Genomic DNA, 20,839 nt, shown 5'->3' with positions numbered 1-20,839 from the left:
CTATAATACTGCCTCCTATGTACAAGAATATAACTACTATAATACTGCTCTTATGTACAAGAATATAACTACTATAATACTGCTCCTATGTACAAGAATATAACTACTATAATACTGCTCCTATGTACAAGAATATAACTACTATAATACTGCTCCTATGTACAGGAATATAACTACTATAATACTGCTCCTATGTACAAGAATATAACTACTATAATACTGCTCCTATGTACAAGAATATAACTACTATAATACTGCTCCTATGTACAAGAATATAACTACTATAATACTGCTCCTATGTACAAGAATATAACTACTATAATACTGCTCCTATGTACAAGAATATAACTACTATAATACTGCCTCCTATGTACAAGAATATAACTACTATAATACTGCTCCTATGTACAAGAATATAACTACTATAATACTGCCTCCTATGTACAAGAATATAACTACTATAATACTGCCTCCTATGTACAAGAATATAACTACTATAATACTGCTCTTATGTACAAGAATATAACTACTATAATACTGCATCCTATGTACAAGAATATAACTACTATAATACTGCTCCTATGTACAAGAATATAACTACTATAATACTGCCTCCTATGTACAAGAATATAACTACTATAATACTGCTCTTATGTACAAGAATATAACTACTATAATACTGCATCCTATGTACAAGAATATAACTACTATAATACTGCTCCTATGTACAAGAATATAACTGATATAATACTGCCTCCTATGTACAAGAATATAACTACTATAATACTGCCTCCTATGTACAAGAATATAACTACTATAATACTGCTCTTATGTACAAGAATATAACTACTATAATACTGCATCCTATGTACAAGAATATAACTACTATAATACTGCTCCTATGTACAAGAATATAACTACTATAATACTGCTCCTATGTACAAGAATATAACTACTATAATACTGCTCCTATGTACAAGAATATAACTACTATAATACTGCTCCTATGTACAAGAATATAACTACTATAATACTGCTCCTATGTACAAGAATATAACTACTATAATACTGCTCCTATGTACAAGAATATAACTACTATAATAGTGCCTCCTATGTACAAGAATATAACTACTATAATACTGCTCCTATGTACAAGAATATAACTACTATAATACTGCCTCCTATGTACAAGAATATAACTGATATAATACTGCCTCCTATGTACAAGAATATAACTACTATAATACTGCTCCTATGTACAAGAATATAACTACTATAATACTGCTCCTATGTACAAGAATATAACTACTATAATAGTGCCTCCTATGTACAAGAATATAACTACTATAATACTGCTCCTATGTACAAGAATATAACTACTATAATACTGCTCCTATGTACAAGAATATAACTACTATAATACTGCCTCCTATGTACAAGAATATAACTGATATAATACTGCCTCCCATCCATTTATAGCTTGGCAGTCATCACTGATCTCTCCTCTTTTCCGGATGGGGTGTTCCCCTCACACTCAGCTATGTCTGTAATTTCAGGGAGTGCTCATCATCAACACTTCACTCCTGTTTATGTTCCCGGCTGGAAATCTTCGGAGGAGAGATCCACCCGCTCCTGAGGCCGACCTCCCATGGTACTGGTCGGGAAGGGGGGGGGGGCGTTCTCCCAGTCCGCATCTCATTTCTACTGACTTCACTGAAAACCCCAGTTGTTTTCCTCTGTTTCGGAGAAGACTTGGTGGCGGTCAGTATGGCTGACATTACAGTTACTATCGCACCGTCTTCTCCTATACTGCTGCCTACCGGTGCCGTGCCGGACTGCAGGAAAGCTGGGTGATACCACACAACGCTTTCTGTCCTTTTGCTAACTTTTTTGCTTTTCCTCAGACTTGACCTTTACACAGAGACATTACAAATACCGTCCTGTCCTGTGTGATCGCTCGGCCGTGCCACACGGCCCCTATTATCAGGCGGGCAGCGAGCCATGTGCCCGTGTCCTCACCAAAATCTCAACAGGGCATCACTGCAAAGTCGTGATACCCCCAAAACAGCCGCAGCGCCCCCATAACAATCACTGTGATCACATAACAGCCGCAGTGCCCCCATAACAATCACTGAGATCATATAACTGCCGCAGTGCCCCCATAACAATCACTGAGATCATATAACAGCCGCAGTGCCCCCATAACAATCACTGTGATCACATAACAGCCTCAGTGCCCCCATAACAATCACTGTGATCACATAACTGCCGCAGTGCCCCCATAACAATCACTGTGATCACATAACAGCCGCAGTGCCCCCATAACAATCACTGTGATCACATAACTGCCGCAGCGCCCCCATAACAATCACTGTGATCATATAACAGCTGCAGTGCCCCCATAACAATCACTGTGATCACATAACAGCCGCAGTGCCCCCATAACAATCACTGTGATCACATAACAGCCGCAGTGCCCCCATAACAATCACTGTGATCACATAACTGCCGCAGTGCCCCCATAACAATCACTGAGATCACATAACAGCCGTAGTGCCCCCATAACAATCACTGTGATCACATAACTGCTGCAGTGCCCCCATAACAATCACTGTGATCATATAACTGCCGCAGTGCCCCCATAACAATCACTGTGATTACATAACAGCCGCAGTGCCCCCATAACAATCACTGTGATCACATAACAGCCGCAGTGCCCCCATAACAATCACTGTGATCACATAACAGCCGCAGTGCCCCCATAACAATCACTGTGATCACATAACAGCCGTAGTGCCCCCATAACAATCACTGTGATCACATAACTGCTGCAGTGCCCCCATAACAATCACTGTGATCATATAACTGCCGCAGTGCCCCCATAACAATCACTGAGATCACATAACAGCCGTAGTGCCCCCATAACAATCACTGTGATCACATAACTGCTGCAGTGCCCCCATAACAATCACTGTGATCATATAACTGCCGCAGTGCCCCCATAACAATCACTGTGATTACATAACAGCCGCAGTGCCCCCATAACAATCACTGTGATCACATAACAGCCGCAGTGCCCCCATAACAATCACTGTGATCACATAACAGCCGCAGTGCCCCCATAACAATCACTGTGATGACATAACAGCCGCAGTGCCCCCTTAACAATCACTGTGATCACATAACAGCCGCAGTGCCCCCATAACAATCACTGAGATCATATAACTGCCGTAGTGCCCCCATAACAATCACTGTGATCACATAACAGCCGCAGCGCCCCCATAACAATCACTGTGATGACATAACAGCCGCAGTGCCCCCATAACAATCACTGTGATCACATAACAGACGTAGTGCCCCCATAACAATCACTGTGATCACATAACTGCCATATAACCTCTGTTTTTTAGTCTTTTTGTGTCCTGTGTGAACAGCGCCCGTGTAAATCCCTCCATCCCCATATTGAGGGCAGGGCTTTGTTCTGCGGGGGGGGGGGGGGGGAGGTCACGGCTTCTTGCACCCCCTGCATCTGCTACATAATGAGACAAGGCAGCCTCCTCCTCCAGATAACCCGAGGAGACCTTTCCCACAGGACAGAACTGCAGACCCTGCAAATCTGCCTAAAAAACCCGACCCCCTCCTCCCACCCTGCTGACTGTGACCGGCACGTCTGCCATTTAGGAGACTGGAAATGCTGGGTGAGCGCCCCCTGTAGGAACTGCAGTGGTTGTCACATAGTGGAGGGCATGCAGTTATTGTTCCTCTTTTCCTCCTCCTGGAAATGCAGAAGGGCGTTACCGCTCTCCACACTCTCCAATCACAGCATCACTCCGTGTAGGGACGCCCCCTACTGACCAGAGGAAAGGTTAACTCTCAGTTCTAAATGTATTCATACATTTCCAGGGGGAATAAGAGAGGAACGCAGAGGAAATGCAGAGTTACAAGAAAAGCTGCTTCTGGATTCGGGGGCTGCTGAGCGGACACAGTGGTGCAATGCCCGATAACTCGCGCCTCCTGCCAATACGCAGCGCCCGGCACGTTAATCACCCCCTTTGGGATCTGAAATGTAATATTTGCATAAAGCAATCACAGCCTTCTCCGGGCGCGGATCAATCCTCCTGGTTAATATTCCGGTCAGCGGGAGGCAGGAATGATAACATACAAATGTGATGCGCGGCGCTGGCTGGAGGTGCGGATGTCAGGCGGGATGGTGTCACGCATAATAATCTCTCTGTCTTATTATGAGGCTTCACAGAGAGGATCCGTCACAGGGCACGCCAGCCTGAGCGCGGGCACCCGGGCACATAACATGCTATAATACTACTGCCGGCTGTACCTAGAGGTGTGCCAGGCTCCATGCCAAACCAGCGCCATCCACCCCTCCTCCCCCAGCTGTGCAGACCCCACTCCTGTTGCTTTACAAGATCTTTTCAGTCTGCAACACAAAGCAAGAGTAAAGTGGCTGCTGCTGCGTGCAGTGTGTATGGCTGCAGTGCAGTGTGTATGGGCTCAGTGCAGTGTGTATGGGCTCAGTGTGTATGGCTGCAGTGCAGTGTGTATGGCTGCAGTGCAGTGTGTGGGCTCAGTGTGTATGGCTGCAGTGCAGTGTGTGGGCTCAGTGTGTATGGCTGCAGTGCAGTGTATGGGCTCAGTGTGTATGGCTGCAGTGCAGTGTATGGGCTCAGTGTGTATGGCTGCAGTGCAGTGTATGGGCTCAGTGTGTATGGCTGCAGTGTGTATGGGCTCAGTGTGTATGGCTGCAGTGCACTGTGTATGGGCTCAGTGTGTATGGCTGCAGTGCAGTGTATGGGCTCAGTGTGTATGGGTGCAGTGTATGGGCTCAGTGTGTATGGCTGCAGTGCAGTGTATAGGCTCAGTGTGTATGGCTGCAGTGCAGTGTATGGGCTCACTGTGTATGGCTGCAGTGTATGGGCTCAGTGTGTATGGATGCAGTGTATGGGCTCAGTGTGTATGGCTGCAGTGCACTGTGTATGGGCTCAGTGTGTATGGCTGCAGTGCACTGTGTATGGGCTTAGTGTGTATGGCTGCAGTGCACTGTGTATGGGCTCAGTGTGTATGGCTGCAGTGCTGTGCTTATGGCTGCAGTGCGGTGTGTATGGGAGCTGCGGGTGTAAAGTTGCAGAAGAGAAACTCAAAACTCCTGGGCCCCAATGTAAAATCTGTAACCGGCCCCCATCTGGGAAGCATCATCCCTGGTACTGGTTTCCACATGGTACCTTTGGGATCCCTTAAGTTCTACGGCCTCAGTGCAAGTACAGCCTCTGCACCCACTATGGCCGCTCTCCAGTGTGAATGTATGGACACTGTATTGTCTGTTAGGGGGCCGTTATATATGGGAGCAGTGTTGTGTCAATGGGTGCACTGTATAGGGGCAGTGTCATGTGTATGGGCGCAGTGTCATGTGTATGGGCGCAGTGTCGTGTATGGGCGCAGTGTCATGTGTATGGGCGCAGTGTCATGTGTATGGGCGCAGTGTCATGTGTATGGGCGCAGTGTCATGTGTATTAGTGCAGTGTCATGTGTATGAGCGCAGTGTCATTTGTATGGGTGCAGTGTCATGTGTATGGGCGCAGTGTCATGTGTATGGGCGCAGTGTCATGTGTATGGGCGCAGTGTCATGTGTATGGGCGCAGTGTCATGTGTATGAGTGCAGTGTCATGTGTATGGGCGCAGTGTCATGTGTATGGGTGCAGTGCCATGTGTATGAGTGCAGTGTCATGTGTATTAGTGCAGTGTAATGTGTATAGGCGCAGTGTCATGTGTATGGGCGCAGTGCCATGTGTATGAGGGCAGTGTCATGTGTATCAGTGCAGTGTCATGTGTATGAGTGCAGTGCCATGTGTATGGGCGCAGTGTCATGTGTATGGGCGCAGTGTCATGTGTATGGGCGCAGTGTCATTTGTATGGGTGCAGTGTCATGTGTATGGGTTCAGTGTCATTTGTATGGGTGCAGTGTCATGTGTATGGGCGCAGTGTCATGTGTATGGGCGCAGTGTCATGTGTATGGGCGCAGTGTCATGTGTATGGGCGCAGTGTCATGTGTATTAGTGCAGTGTCATGTGTATGAGCGCAGTGTCATTTGTATGGGTGCAGTGTCATGTGTACGGGCACAGTGCTGTGTGTATGGGCGCAGTGTTGCGTGTATCGGCACTGTTGTGTGTGTACTGGTGCACAGTCGTATGTATGGGCACAGTGATGTGTGTATAGGTGCAAAGTCATGTGTATGGGTGCAGTGCTGTGTGTAAGGGTGCCGAGTCGTACGTATCTGTACAGAGCTGTGTGTATGGGTGCCAACTCGTATGTATGGCTGCAGAGTTGTAAGCATGGGTGCAGTGTTGCATGTTTCGGCGCAGTGCTGTGTGTACGGACGCATAGTCATGTGTATGGGCGCAGAGTCGTATGTATGGGCGCAGTGCTGTGTGTACGGGCACAGAGTCATATGCAGGCATCCTCAAACTGCGGCCCTCCAGCTGTTGTAAAACTACAACTCCCACAATGCTCTGCTGTAGGCTGTTCGGGCATGCTGGGAGTTGTAGTTTTGCAACAGCTGGAGGGCTGCAGTTTGAGGATGCCTGGTCATATGTATGGGTGCCATGCTGTGTGTACGGGCGCAGAGTCGTATGTATGGGCGCAGAGACGTATGTATGGGTGCCATGCTGTGTGTACAGGCGCAGAGTCATATGTATGGGCGCAGAGTCGTATGTATGGGCGCAGAGTCGTATGTATGGGCGCAGAGTCGTATGTATGGGCGCAGAGTCGTATGTATGGGCGCAGAGTCGTATGTATGGGCGCAGAGTCGTATGTATGGGCGCAGAGTCGTATGTATGGGCGCAGAGTCGTATGTATGGGCGCAGAGTCGTATGTATGGGCGCAGAGTCGTATGTATGGGCGCAGAGTCGTATGTATGGGCGCAGAGTCGTATGTATGGGCGCAGAGTCGTATGTATGGGCGCAGAGTCGTATGTATGGGCGCAGAGTCGTATGTATGGGCGCAGAGTCGTATGTATGGGCGCAGAGTCGTATGTATGGGCGCAGAGTCGTATGTATGGGCGCAGAGTCATATGTATGGGTGCAGTGCTGTGTGTACGGGCACAGTGTCGTATGTACGGGCGCAGAGTCATATGTATGGGTGCAGTGCTGTGTGTACGGGCACAGAGTCATATGTATGGGCGCAGTGCTGTGTGTATGGGCGCAGTGCTGTGGGTACGGGCGCAGAGTCGTATGTATGGGCACAGTGCTGTGGGTACGGGCGCAGAGTCGTATGTATGGGCGCAGTGCTGTGGGTACGGGCGCAGAGTCGTATGTATGGGCACAGTGCTGTGGGTACGGGCGCAGAGTCGTATGTATGGGCGCAGTGCTGTGGGTACGGGCGCAGAGTCGTATGTATGGGCACAGTGCTGTGGGTACGGGCGCAGAGTCGTATGTATGGGCGCAGTGCTGTGTGTACGGGCACAGAGTCGTATGTATGGGCGCAGTGCTGTGGGTACGGGCGCAGAGTCGTATGTATGGGCACAGTGCTGTGGGTACGAGCGCAGAGTCGTGTGTATGGTTGTTTGTATGGCACCCCGTCATACACATGGTCGCACTGTATGGGTTTACCCAGCTGTACGTGGCATCTTCTTACGATCGGATCATACATTATAACAATACAACTTTTCAGTTCCAGGGCATCCACAGCTGCAGATCGGTGCCACATGTCGCTCTCAGGTCACTGCTGGGGACCCAATGCCAACAGCCCAAATCCACAACCACAAGAACCTCAGCGGTGCCATGATTTCACTGGGAATGCTGGCAGCCTGGGTGCCCACCTGAGCACAAACTTTAATACTTTCTAGTGCCTGTGCCCAGTGTGGGCACCTTCTTAGGGATGCCCAGTACTCATTACGGTGCCAACGTAAGACACGAAATGATCTCAGGAAGTGACACTAGATGGCTCATCATACCCAGGACACTAGGAGTGGTGCCCACTCCATGCAGTGACCACAATGCAATGATAACGATGGGTACGTGCAGCCCCCCAGATCCATGGGCACAGCAATGTGCAGATTTTTTCTACACTGTGCCCACACTCCACTGTCACCTTGGATACACATAACAGGGAACGCGGTGCCAACAATCTGTTGATTTACAGAACACATATTGCATGAACTATGCTGTGCCCACACCCAGGGATCCATGACAAGCCCCCAGGGGTCATACCCATAAAAATGCCCACAGCAGTAATCAGAAATCCCTACGGTCACACCACATGCGGTGCCCATACAATACAGCGCTGGCACATTCCGGCATTTGTCACAGGACCTCAGGTCATGCCCACAGTGAGCACATGCCCCCATACATGATTGGCATTCCTGCAAACAAGGCCCATGACAATGCCCAGAGCAAAGGACAGATGACCCCGCTGCCCACCGAACCCTGCCAGTGACAAGACCCCAGCCATGCCTTATTGTCCCCTCCGTCAGCAGCCTCATTATGCCATCTGCATTACAGAAGACTCAATGATGGGCAATGGAGGGGGTGACCCAGGACAATGCCCATCCCCCCAGGTGTCCCTGGGCAGATGCCAGTCTGCAGGGGAGCAAAGTTCCATGCGGCACTTACCTGTGGCACAAAGCAGAGCGATGCAGCCCAGTATAGTGGCAGCCATAGCCCAGTCCTGGGGCAGCTTCCATCCAGAGCAGGCGCACAGCCCGGGCAGCACCTGGCACTGGCTCCGCTGTCTGCGGGGGCTCCAGCAGAAGAATGAGGAGCAGGGCGGACTCTACCACTGCAGCTGCGAGGAGGGGGGGACGGAGCGTGCGCGAGCAGGTGGGAGACTCTCCCCTCCCCGGCGGGGTGGTACAGGCGGCTGTGCTGGGTCGTGGTGCCAGCTCGTCACAGCTCTGTGCCCCCCACAGTGTGTGCCAGGCTGGGTGGGCAGTGCCCCCCGCCAGGGAAGACTCGGCCCATCCCTCAGGGCTGCAACTTTCTAATGTCATTTCTGTAGCAATTCTTCACCGTCTTCAATATCTCTGCTTGCTGTCAGTGAAAGGACAATGTGAACAATCCTCCAGGCAGATGCGTTGTGCCTGTACTGATACACTGTAACGACTGGCGCTTATGCCTGTAATGTGCTTCAGCTTTCTGCTATACTTTATGAAGCAATTCTTCACCATGTGCAATATCTCTGCTTGCTGTCAGTGAAAGGACCATACTCTACAGGTCTCACAGCTGAGGTTTGTTACAATTGCATCCAGTGTGAATAAATCCTCTGTGACTCCAGACTGATACATTGTAACGACTGGAGCGGGTTTTACGCACATAAAATTTATCAGCTTTCAGCTTTACTTGCAATTCCTCAGCATTTTCAATAGCTCTGCTTGCTGTCGGTGAAAGGACCATACCAAGGTTGGAGGCCTGCTCGACAGATCTGGCAGAGGAGATTCGTTACAATTGTATCCAAACCAGACTGACACATTGTAACGACTGGAGCAATTCAGCTTTCTGCTATACTTTATGTAGAAATTCCTCACCATGTTCAATAGCTCTGCTTGCTGTCAGTGAAAGGACCTGCTCTACAGGTCTCACAGCTGAGGTTTGTTACAATTGTATCCAGTCTGAACAAATCCTCTGTGACTCCAGACTGATACATTGTAACGGACCTTATGCAGCTTTCTGCTATACGTTATGCAGCGATTCCTCGCCACCTCTGCTTGCTGTCATTGAAAGGAAATATATTTTACCTGCACTGATACATTGTAACAATCTATCAAGACAGGAGAGGCATCTGATGGGTTTAGCTCATAGAAGATTGTCTGCACTGGATACTATTGTAACAAACCCTCAGCTGTGAAAATGATTAGGTCTGATCAGAATTTCTGACTCTGGATGGTTCCATTTACTGACACCAAGCAGAGATCTTGCACAGTGACCGTAGCTGTCCCTGAAACTTCCAGAGATCCGCAGTTATTTCCGGGGAGGGGCAAGGTCTGCCAACATGTGAGCCCCTGCGAGAAGAGGGGACCCCCCACTAGGAGGATGGTGTAGACATTCTGGGTGGGCTCATATCCTGTAAACTATGGGGGAGGCTCAAGAGGATTGGGGATTGTCTCATGACACCTAAAGGGGGGGAGGGGGGAGCTTCTCCCAGATGTGACCCCCTTGTTTTTCTGAAGTTGGACTTCATGACGCAACCCCTTTAAGATTCTCGCTTCGTCTCTGCTGTAGTAATCAGATTTTTCATAACTACATTTTGGAGCAGAATCCCTCGAAGTGATAAACTCGGTGACCTCCAAGAGCACTGGGTATGGACTGTATCCTCTGTATTGTGTCATGGACACGGACATGGACATGTAGAAAAGTCTGATTACTACAGCGGTAAGACATTGCACTAGTGCTATCACAAGGCGTTCTCGCCCCTTCTCTGGATCTAAGGACATGCACTAGAAGCGGGACCCTGTCGTTACTAGGTAGAGTTTGTATAGCAACCAGTCTGTCCCAAATGGCTCTACCTGCAGTTATAGCTGGGCATAGGACCAGCGGGCATCAAAGAGGGAGATAATCAGCTGGACAAACACCCGGCTATCATCCCCCATCATCTCCTGCATTAGTAACCAGATTTGTCTTTAGAACACTTTTTTAGGTGTAGATCATTTTCTAATAATTCGGAGGTCCGGCCTCCCTTCTATCCTTCTCGAGCAGCAGCTCTTCTCTTCGGCTCAGTCCCAGCTGGATTGGCATTAATGACGAAGAGCCAGTTATCCCACTATCTCAGTCTGCATCCATTATAATACTGTTAGGTGTAGAACCTCTGTAAATAATTTGGGGGTCCTGCCTCCCGTCTGTGCTCTCCGGCTGCTCCACTTCTCTATGGCCGCATTCCTAGCTGGATTGGCATTAATGAAGAAGAAGAAGAAGAAGAAGAAGAAGAAATAGTTATCCCATTATCTCAGTCTGCATTATTAACCAGATTTTCCATTATTATACTTTTAGATGTAAAACTCCTTTAAGTAATTTCAGGGTTCTGCCTCCTTTCTATATTCTTCCACCTACAACTCTTCTCTTCGGCTCAGTTCCCAGCTGGATTGGTATTAATGAAGAAGATGCAGTTATCCCACTATCTCAGTCTGCATCCATTATAATACTGTTAGGTGTAGAACCTCTGTAAATAATTTGGGGGTCCTGCCTCCCGTCTGTGATCTCCGGCTGCTCCACTTCTCTATGGCCGCATTCCTAGCTGGATTGGCATTAATGAAGAAGAAGAAGAAGAAGACATAGTTATCCCACTATCTCAGTCTGCATTATTAACCAGATTTTTCATGAGAATATCTTTACGTATAGAAACTCTTTAAACAATTTGGGGGTCCTGCCTCCCGTCTGTGCTCTCCGGCTGCCCCCCTTCTCTATGGCTGTGTTTCTAGCTGTATGCGCATTAGTGAAGAAGAAGAAGCAGTTACTCCCTCGTCTCAGCGCATTATTAACCAGATTTCTCATTAGAATACTTTGAAGTGCGGAATCTCCTTAAATAATTTGGGGGTCCAGCCTCCTTTCTGCGCTCTCCCAGCCGCCCCCTTGGATTGGCATTAATCAAGAAGAAGAACCAGTTTGTCATTCCTCCATCTCAGTCTGCATTATTAGGGCTCATGCACACAAACATATTTTCTTTCCGTGTCCGTTCTGTTTTTTTTTGCGGACCGTATGAGGAACCATTCACTTCAATGCATCCACAAAAAAAAAACGGAAGTTACTCCGTGTGCATTCCGTTTCCGTATGTCCGTATTTCAGTTCTGCAAAAAAATAGAACATGTCCTATTATCGTCCGTATTACGGACAAGGATAGGACTGTTCTATTAGGGGCCGGCTGTTCCGTCGCTCAAAATACAGAATGCACACGTATGTCATCCGTATTTTTTGCGGATCCATTTTTTGCAGACCAGTCATGTGCATAAGGCCTAAGGTGCAGAACTCTTTTAAAACTTTGGGGTCCTGTCTCCCTTCTCCCTTTCCAGCTCATAGCTCTTTTTTTTCTTCAAATAAAGGATGAGCCGGCGGTTATGTGGCGGTGTAATCTGCCGCACACTTTAATATGAGTCCATTGATTTTATTCTCGCTGATAGCACAGACAGATCACTATGTAATGGACTGGAGCGGGATGATAAAGCATGATTAATGGGGCCCTAGAGAGGTGTAATCCTAACTAGATAGCTGGTTAATGCGTGTCTGCTCCTGCCCCCCCCCCCCCTCCCCCCGAAAAAGATGTCCACGTGTCTAATCTGGACCCTTCTCTTGACAAGTGTACCTAAAGCTCTGAGACTCTCTAATATACTTTTACTCATTTTCATGATTTCTGCTTGCTGTCAGTGAAAAGAAACCTTATTCTACCTTAACCTTTATTGATTAAAAAAAATAAAAAATTAACCAAATGATCGTCCACGATAGACGAATGTTTCATAAATGTCGAGGACATTTGCTATGTGTTTGCCCCAATTTTATTGGTTCCAACCGATGGAAATTAGGTTGTAAAAAGATGTAGGTTTAAATCACTGAGTGACCCAGCGAAAGGATGATAACGAGAGGGGGCAAATAGTCCTGTCCGGGGTCAACCTTATGGCTATTAGTAGCACAGCTATTGTCCTGTTTGGCTGTAGAGCCCTCTAGTGGCAGCAAGGTCTACGTGCAGGCAGAACATGACCACAGATACAGAGGCGTAACTTGAATTTCCTGGGCCCCAAATGCCAAATCTCTGGGCCTCACCTACCATGTGCCATTTATAATCCTAATGCCTTCTTCTGTGACAGCAGGGTGTTAGTGGTGGCTGCTTAGTGATTGTCATTATTGTCTGTTTCTGAAAATGCTGGTGACAACTGACAACCTTCTCTTACTGTGCAAGAGTTCTCACCCAGACCTCTGAACATCAAAACTCCCATCAATATAGAAGACTAGCAGAAGGACTCGGCTTCGCACGGGTATGTTTCATCTATTTCACCTAATGTTTGTGTGTCGTTAAAAGATATCGACAGTATCCCCCATAACAGTGACATCTACGGTACCCCCCCCCACCCTTAACACTGACCCCCCCCCACAGTGCCCAGCCTTCTTAAAATGGGACCTCCACAGCAACCCATCTTAACAGTGACCTCTACAGCACCCCGCCCCTTAACACTGAACTCCATAGGGGACCATCCCCTTATCTGTGTCCTCCACTGTTCCCTGCCTCCCCCAAACAGAGACCTCCACAGTGAATGTCCCTTTAACAGAGACCTCCACAGTGCCCGCCCCTTTAACAGTGACCTCCACAGCGGCCTGCCCCTTCAATAGTGGCCCCTGCCCCCTTAACAGTGAACTTCACAGTGCCCACCCCTTTAACAGTGACCTCCACAGTGGCCTGCCCCTTTAATAGTGGCCCCTGCGCCATTTACAGTGACCTCCATAGCAGCTGCCCCTTTAATAGTGGCCCCTTCCAACGTAACAGTGTCCTCCACAGCGCCCTGCCCCTTTAATAGTGGCCCCTGCCCCCTTAACAGTGACCTCCACAGTGAACAACCCTTTAACAGTGACCTCGACAGTGCCCACCCCTTTAACAGTGACCTCCACAGTGCCCGCCCCTTCAACAGTGACCTCCACAGCAGCTGCCCCTTCAATAGTGACCCCTGCCCCCTTAACAGTGAACTCCACAGTGCCCGCCCTTTTAACAGCGACCTCCACAGAGGCTTGCCCCTTTAATAGTGACTTCCACAGCGCCCTGCCCCTTTAATAGTGGCTCCTGCCCCCTTAGCAGTGACCTTTAAGGCTAGGGCTACATGACGACATGTGTCGCACGACAATTTTGATAATGATAGGCTATGGTGTTGCACTTGCTACATGCTGCGACTGCGACACGACAGTCGCAAAAAATTCATCCAAGATGGATGCATGTAGCAGCGCAGTTGTGCCCTATGTGTCGTGCGACTTATTGTCGTTGTGCAGCCCTAGCCTAAAGCTGACCTACAGCAGTGAAGAAAAATGGCCGGGTTGTTATGGAAACCTGCAGTAAAACTGTGTGTATGTGGAGACTAAGGCCTGCGAGCTTCTATTGGCTGATAGGGGACATGTGACCATGTGTATGGCAGTTGATATACGAAGAGAAAGACCTGCAGGCTTCTATTGGCTAATGCATTTTATGGGAATATCTCAGGAACGGTACGTCCTAGAGAGCTGTGACCCCCACAAGATTTCTTTCCAGGTTGCAAGGGATGTGTATACCACGTTTCGTTGAAATCGATGGTTGCATTTTGGAGTGATCGCGGAACATACTGTACATACGTCCTTCTTTATATACTGTATATAGATGGGTATAGGTCAAATACAGACCCCAGACCAGACCTCTAAATGGATACACACAGGGGCGGATTGGGAACTAAATGTGGCCCCGTTTTGTAGTCGGGTACAAATTGATGGAAGGCAGGGCCAGCAATACTATACCACCCCAACAGAGCCAAATACCACATTCCCTCACAAAATACTGCCCCCATCAGCGCAAAATACATCCCCAAAAACTTCCATTGGCCGGCCATGAGGAAGTCTCAGACGGCCCCTTGGGCATTAGCCCACCGGTAAATTTCCCTGTAAGGTCTATGGCCAGTCCGCCCCTGGATAAAGATCGTATACCAGACCCTAAACTAATACAGACCCCCTAAATGAATACAGATCCCATACCAGACATCCTAAACTAATAGAGGCCCCAGATCTCATAAATCCGCAAACTATTAAAACTCCAGACTAAGCCCTTTAAAAAAAACAGTCCTCAGACCAGATTGTTAGTAAAATACAGACCCCAAACCAGACCCCTTAAAGGGACTCTGTCACCACTTTCTAACCCCCCCTTTTAAAAGTATTGTTATCTCCATGGCGCCCCTGTGATTACAAAGGTGTTGTTAGAAGATAAATTCGCCGTCTCCTTTTGATAAAAAGAGCTTTTATCTAACCTGTCAATCTTCTTGATAAGGTGCCCAGGGCGTTTCTGTTGGTCTCAAGCTGCCGCCCGCCGCCGCCGCCGTTGGTGCCCAGCTCCTCCCCTGATGCTTTCAGCGCCGCCTGAATGTAATGAAATACGCCTCCGGCTCTCGCTCAGTGCCCCCTCCTCCTTTTCAAAGATCCCGCGCGTGCGCACAGGCCTGTGCCTGATGCGCCCGTGCGGACATTTACAATCAGCCTCATTGAGCGAAGTGCGCATGCGCGCACTTCGCTCAACCTCCTCATCAGACGAGCACTGCAGATACCTACCTCTCCTGATTTACGCAGCTTATAGTCCTCTTCACCCCTGGGCATTTGTGGAGAGTAGGCAAGTATAATATACAGTTAGGTCCAGAAATATTTGGATATAGACACAAGTTTTGGCATTTTAGCTGTTAACCAAAACATATTCAAGATCCAGTTATACAATCAATATGGGCTTAAAGTGCAGAATCTCCACAGTGCCCGCCCCTTTAACAGTGACCTCCACAGTGCCCGCCCCTTTAACAGTGACCTCCACAGCGGCCTGCCCCTTCAATAGTGGCCCCTGCCCCCTTAACAGTGAACTTCACAGTGCCCGCCCCTTTAACAGTGACCTCCACAGTGGCCTGCCCCTTTAATAGTGGTCCCTGCAGTTATACAATCAATATGGGCTTAAAGTGCAGAATCTCAGCTTTAATTTGAGGATATTCACCTCCTAATTGGAGGAAGGGTTTAGGAATTACTACCCTTTAGGCTGGTTTCACATGAGCGAGTGTCACGCTCCGGACTCGCAGCGCAGCACCCATCCTGAACTTCCAGCACTGCCGGGGTCACATAGCATTATATTGATTTATCAGTGTTATCCAATACATTCCAGAACTGTAAGGGTTACATAGCATCATAAATCAATATAATGCTATGCGACCCCCTCAGTGCTGGAAGTTCAGGATAGGAGCTGCGCTGCAAGTCCGGAGCGTGACACTCGCTCGTTTGAAACCAGCCTTAATATGTAGCTGCCTCTTTTTCAAGGGACAATTATCTCAAAAGCTATTCAATAGGCTATTACCTTGTTAATCCATCATCAATTAAGCAGGTAAAAGGTCTGGAGCTGATTCCAGGTGTGGCATTTGCATTTGGAAGCTGTTGCTGTAAACCCACAAAATGCGGTCAAAGGAGCACTCGATAGAAGTGAAATAGACCATCATTAGGATGAAAAAAAGAAGAAGAAATAGATCAGAGACATAGCGGAAATGTTAGGAGTGGCCAAAGCAATGGTTTGGTACATTCTGGTTAAAAAAATAAAAAGGAGAGCTTACTGGGGAGCTAAGGAACTCAAAAAGGCATGGACGTCCACGGAAGACAAATCCTTCACAACATCCACCCAAGTGAAGAACACTCTCCAGGAAGTAGGTGCATCAGTATCTAAGTCTACCATAGAGAAGACTTAATGAAAGGCCAATCCAGAGGGTTCACCACAAGGTGCAAACTATTCATCAGCCTCAAAAATAGAAAGGCCAGATTAGACTTTGCCAAAAAAAAAAACATCTAAAGAAGCCAGCCTGTACTAGAATGATGGGAAGAAGAAAGTATGGAGAAGGCTTGTAAAGGCTCATGATCCCAAGCACACCACATCCTCTGGAGAACATGGTGGTGGCAGTGTGATGGCATGGGCATGCATGGCTTCCAATGGCACTGGGTCACTAGTGTTTATTGATGATGTGACTGAAGACAGCCGGATGAATTCTGGAGTCTACAGGGATAGACCTTCTGCTCAAATTCAACCAAATGCAGCTAGGTTGAGTGGACCGCGCTTCACAGAACAAATGGACAGTGACCCAAAACATACTATGAAAGCAATGCAGGAGTTTTTTTTAAGGCAAAGAATTTGAATATTCTGCAATGGCCGAGTCAATCACCAGATCTCAACCCAATCGAGCATGAATATCATTTGGTAACACTTTTGTTTAAAGTGGCTCACCCCTCCTGTCACTATGGTAATGGTGCTCTGCTAAAAAGTGGTTCACCTGGTCACTTCCTTATAATAAACTTGTATAATTGATTAGCAGGCACTCACCATCTGTATTTCATACATATATTGGGTTTATTTATAGAAGATAATCTTAAAAATCCATAGAATATAATCTATCATAAAAGATGATTAAAAAACATGCAACATCGAACAAAACATGGACCATTTGACATAAAAATCTAGGAGATATACTATAATAAGTATAAAGAGTAGCAATAAAAGTACATGCAGCGACTGAATGTGAAGTGTCGTGATTCTGACTACTTCAGTCTTGATATTGTATACATTGATGGTATTAGAGATGCGTTAAATAGTTCATTAGTAGTCACACATATATTTGTTAGTATGATTATTCAGAACTTGTCCCAAAAAATAGCATATATAGCCGGCCCGTCCAGGTATGTTGTAATTTTGCTGACAATAATTTGTCAGTCAGTCCACTGTTGTCATGGTATCTTTGTATGTTCTTATGTAATGAACAGATCCAGTGTTATCAGATCAAGCACTTTACTCTGCTCAAGTCCATCGGCACCTCGCAAATGAAATTGCAGGGTGCCGATGGGTGTAAAGACTGGCTGGGGTCTGATATAGGCCCCAAGCTAGCCTTGAGTGTTTTCCAGCAGGCTGTGCCTCTCTAGCGCATCCTGCTGGTCAATGTCAGTAAAGCAGTATACTATAGGGAAAGTTCATTGTATTTTAAAATCAATCAGAATGTTGCCTGTTATAATCCCTTTGTGAGACTATTAAAGGGAATCTGTCGCATGGTTTGAACATATTAAAGTGTTACTACTGCCATGTACAATAAAATACCTTATTTATTGCTGTAGTCTTAATTTTTTGTTTAATGGTTTCATTAGCGATAAAATCCACTTTTTCTGTTATGCAAATGAGTGTCCAAGGTGCTCAGAGGGGCGTTATTATCCTTCTCTGGAGCCCAGTAACTCCCCCGTACAGTGCCCAGCCCGCCTTCCTTTAGAGCCCAAGCACGCCTCTTCCAGCATAAGTAACTGCCCACACTCTTTGCCGCCGCCCTCGGCGCATGCCCAGTGACACATTTGAAGCTGTTGCCCTCAGGAGCTTCTACATCGCGCAGGCAGTCCACGGTACTGCGCCTGCGTGAGATTTCACATAGCAGAGGGGGGTGGCTGCGGCAAAGAGTTTGGGTGTGGGCAGTTACTTATGCTAGAAGAGGCAAGCTTGGGCTCTAAAGGAAGGCGGGCTGGGCACTGTACGGGGGAGTTACTGGGCTCCAGAGAAGGATAATACACACTTCCAAAATAAAGTGGGGCGAATAGATGACGGATGATCGGGACGCTCCATGATCTTCCCAGGAGCTGCTTTTGGGAGCCGCAGTTCATTTCTGAGACGTCTGTGTGGGAATCCGAAGACCATCTCTATCTCCGTGCACCACAGGATGTCCTCCTTCTCCTGTGTTAGGAAAAATGAAATTTCCATTCCATGATGTCTGGGAACCCCTGACGAAGAGACCGGGGCCCTGGTTGGTTTGAATCTTGATTAACTTCGCAACTCTTCCGGGCTCCAAGCAATCTTGAAGCTTTGTCTTCTTCTCATTGTCTGTCGGTAGTAGAGGCCTAAGCCTGCCATGCAGGTTCCCCCAGAAGTATCTTGCTGGATGAGCAGCCAATACCCCACTTGCATCAATCTTGACAGGATTCGGCTCCAGGTGGAGAGTAATTTTTTTTGGAATGCTTTCTCCATCGCAACACCACGTTGTTTAACCACCTCCGGACCGCCTAACGCACGGATGCGTCCGGAAGGTGGTTGATTCATTCCTCCTGGACGCATCCGTGCGTCATCTCGCGAGACGCGAGATTTCCTGTGAACGCGCGCACACAGGCGCGCGCGCTCACAGGAACGGAAGGTAAGAGAGTGGATCTCCAGCCTGCCAGCGGCGATCGTTCGCTGGCAGGCTGGAGATGTGTTTTTTTAACCCCTAACAGGTATATTAGACGCTGTTATGATAACAGCGTCTAATATACCTGCTACCTGGTCCTCTGGTGGTCCCTTTTGTTTGGATCGACCACCAGAGGACACAGGTAGCTCAGTAATAAGTAGCACCAAACACCACTACACTACCCCCCCGTCACTTATTAACCCCTTATGAACCACTGATCACCCCAGATCACCCCATATAGACTCCCTGATCACCCCCCTGTCATTGATCACCCCCCTGTAAGGCTCCATTCAGAGGTCCGTATAAATTTTACGGATCCACAGATGGATCGGATCCACAAAACACGTACGGACGTCTGAATGGAGCCTTACAGGGGAGTGATCAATGACGGAGGTGATCACCCCATATAGACTCCCTGATCACCCCCCTGTCATTGATCACCCCCCTGTCATTGATCACCCCCCTGTAAGGCTCCATTCAGACGTCCGTATGATTTTTACGGATCCACTGATAGATGGATCGGATCCGCAAAACACATACGGACATCTGAATGGAGCCTTACAGGGGGGTGATCACCCCATATAGACTCCCTGATCACCCCCCTGTCATTGATCACCCCCCTGTCATTGATCACCCCCTGTAAGGCTGCATTCAGATGTCCGTATGATTTTTACGGATCCACTGATACATGGTTCGGATCCGCAAAACACATACGGACATCTGAATGGAGCCTTATAGGGGGGTGATCAATGACAGGGGGGTGATCACCCCATATAGACTCCCTGATCACCCCCCTGTCATTGATCACCCCCCTGTCATTGATCACCCCCCTGTAAGGCTGCATTCAGATGTCCGTATGATTTTTACGGATCCACTGATACATGGATCGGATCCGCAAAACACATACGGACATCTGAATGGAGCCTTACAGGGGGGTGATCACCCCATATAGACTCCCTGATCACCCCCCTGTCATTGATCACCCCCCTGTCATTGATCACCCCCCTGTCATTGATCACCCCCCTGTAAGGCTGCATTCAGATGTCCGTATGATTTTTACGGATCCACTGATACATGGATCGGATCCGCAAAACACATACGGACATCTGAATGGAGCCTTACAGGGGGTGATCACCCCATATAGACTCCCTGATCACCCCCCTGGCATTGATCACCCCCCTGTCATTGATCACCCCCCTGTCATTGATCACCCCCCTGTAAGGCTGCATTCAGATGTCCGTATGATTTTTACGGATCCACTGATACATGGATCAGATCCGCAAAACACATACGGACATCTGAATGGAGCCTTACAGGGGGGTGATCAATGAGAGGGGGGTGATCACCCCATATAGACTCCCTGATCACCCCCCTGTCATTGATCACCCCCCTGTCATTGATCACCCCCCTGTCAGGCTCCATTCAGACATTTTTTTGGCCCAAGTTAGCGGAAATTATTATTTTTTTTCTTAAAAAGTCTCATATTCCACTAACTTGTGTCAAAAAATAAAATCTCACATGAACTCACCATACCCCTCACGGAATCCAAATGCGTAAAATTTTTTAGACATTTATATTCCAGACTTCTTCTCACGCTTTAGGGCCCCTAGAATGCCAGGGCAGTATAAATACCCCACATGTGACCCCATTTCGGAAAGAAGACACCCCAAGGTATTCGCTGAGGGGCATATTGAGTCCATGAAAGATTGAAATTTTTGTCCAAAGTTAGCGGAAAGGGAGACTTTGTGAGAAAAAAAATATAAAATCAATTTCCGCTAACTTGTGCCCTCATTGAATACCTTGGTGTGTCTTCTTTCCAAAATGGGGTCACATGTGGGGTATTTATACTGCCCTGGCATTCTAGGGGCCCTAAAGCGTGAGAAGAAGTCTGGGATCCAAATGTCTAAAAATGCCCTCATAAAA

At 47.8% G+C, this 20,839-nt stretch overlaps 1 protein-coding gene across 1 annotated transcript in view; it reads right to left on the bottom strand.

The window, feature by feature from the left end:
* The window catches only part of ILDR2 (immunoglobulin like domain containing receptor 2), a 218,126-nt gene extending 209,396 nt beyond the window's left edge, over window positions 1–8,730 (bottom strand). The window contains exon 1 of the mRNA XM_040421741.1: window positions 8,622–8,730. Within this exon, the coding sequence (XP_040277675.1) occupies window positions 8,622–8,667 (46 nt within the window). The 5' untranslated portion in view covers window positions 8,668–8,730. The remainder of the gene's footprint in view (window positions 1–8,621) is intronic.
* Between the last annotated feature and the right edge of the window lie 12,109 nt (window positions 8,731–20,839).

This window comes from Bufo bufo, chromosome 3, assembly GCF_905171765.1.
Source record: "Bufo bufo chromosome 3, aBufBuf1.1, whole genome shotgun sequence".
NCBI classification, from domain to species: domain Eukaryota; kingdom Metazoa; phylum Chordata; class Amphibia; order Anura; family Bufonidae; genus Bufo; species Bufo bufo.
Note: the sequence above shows the minus strand (reverse complement) of the source record. Positions and strands in the feature narration are given on the sequence as shown.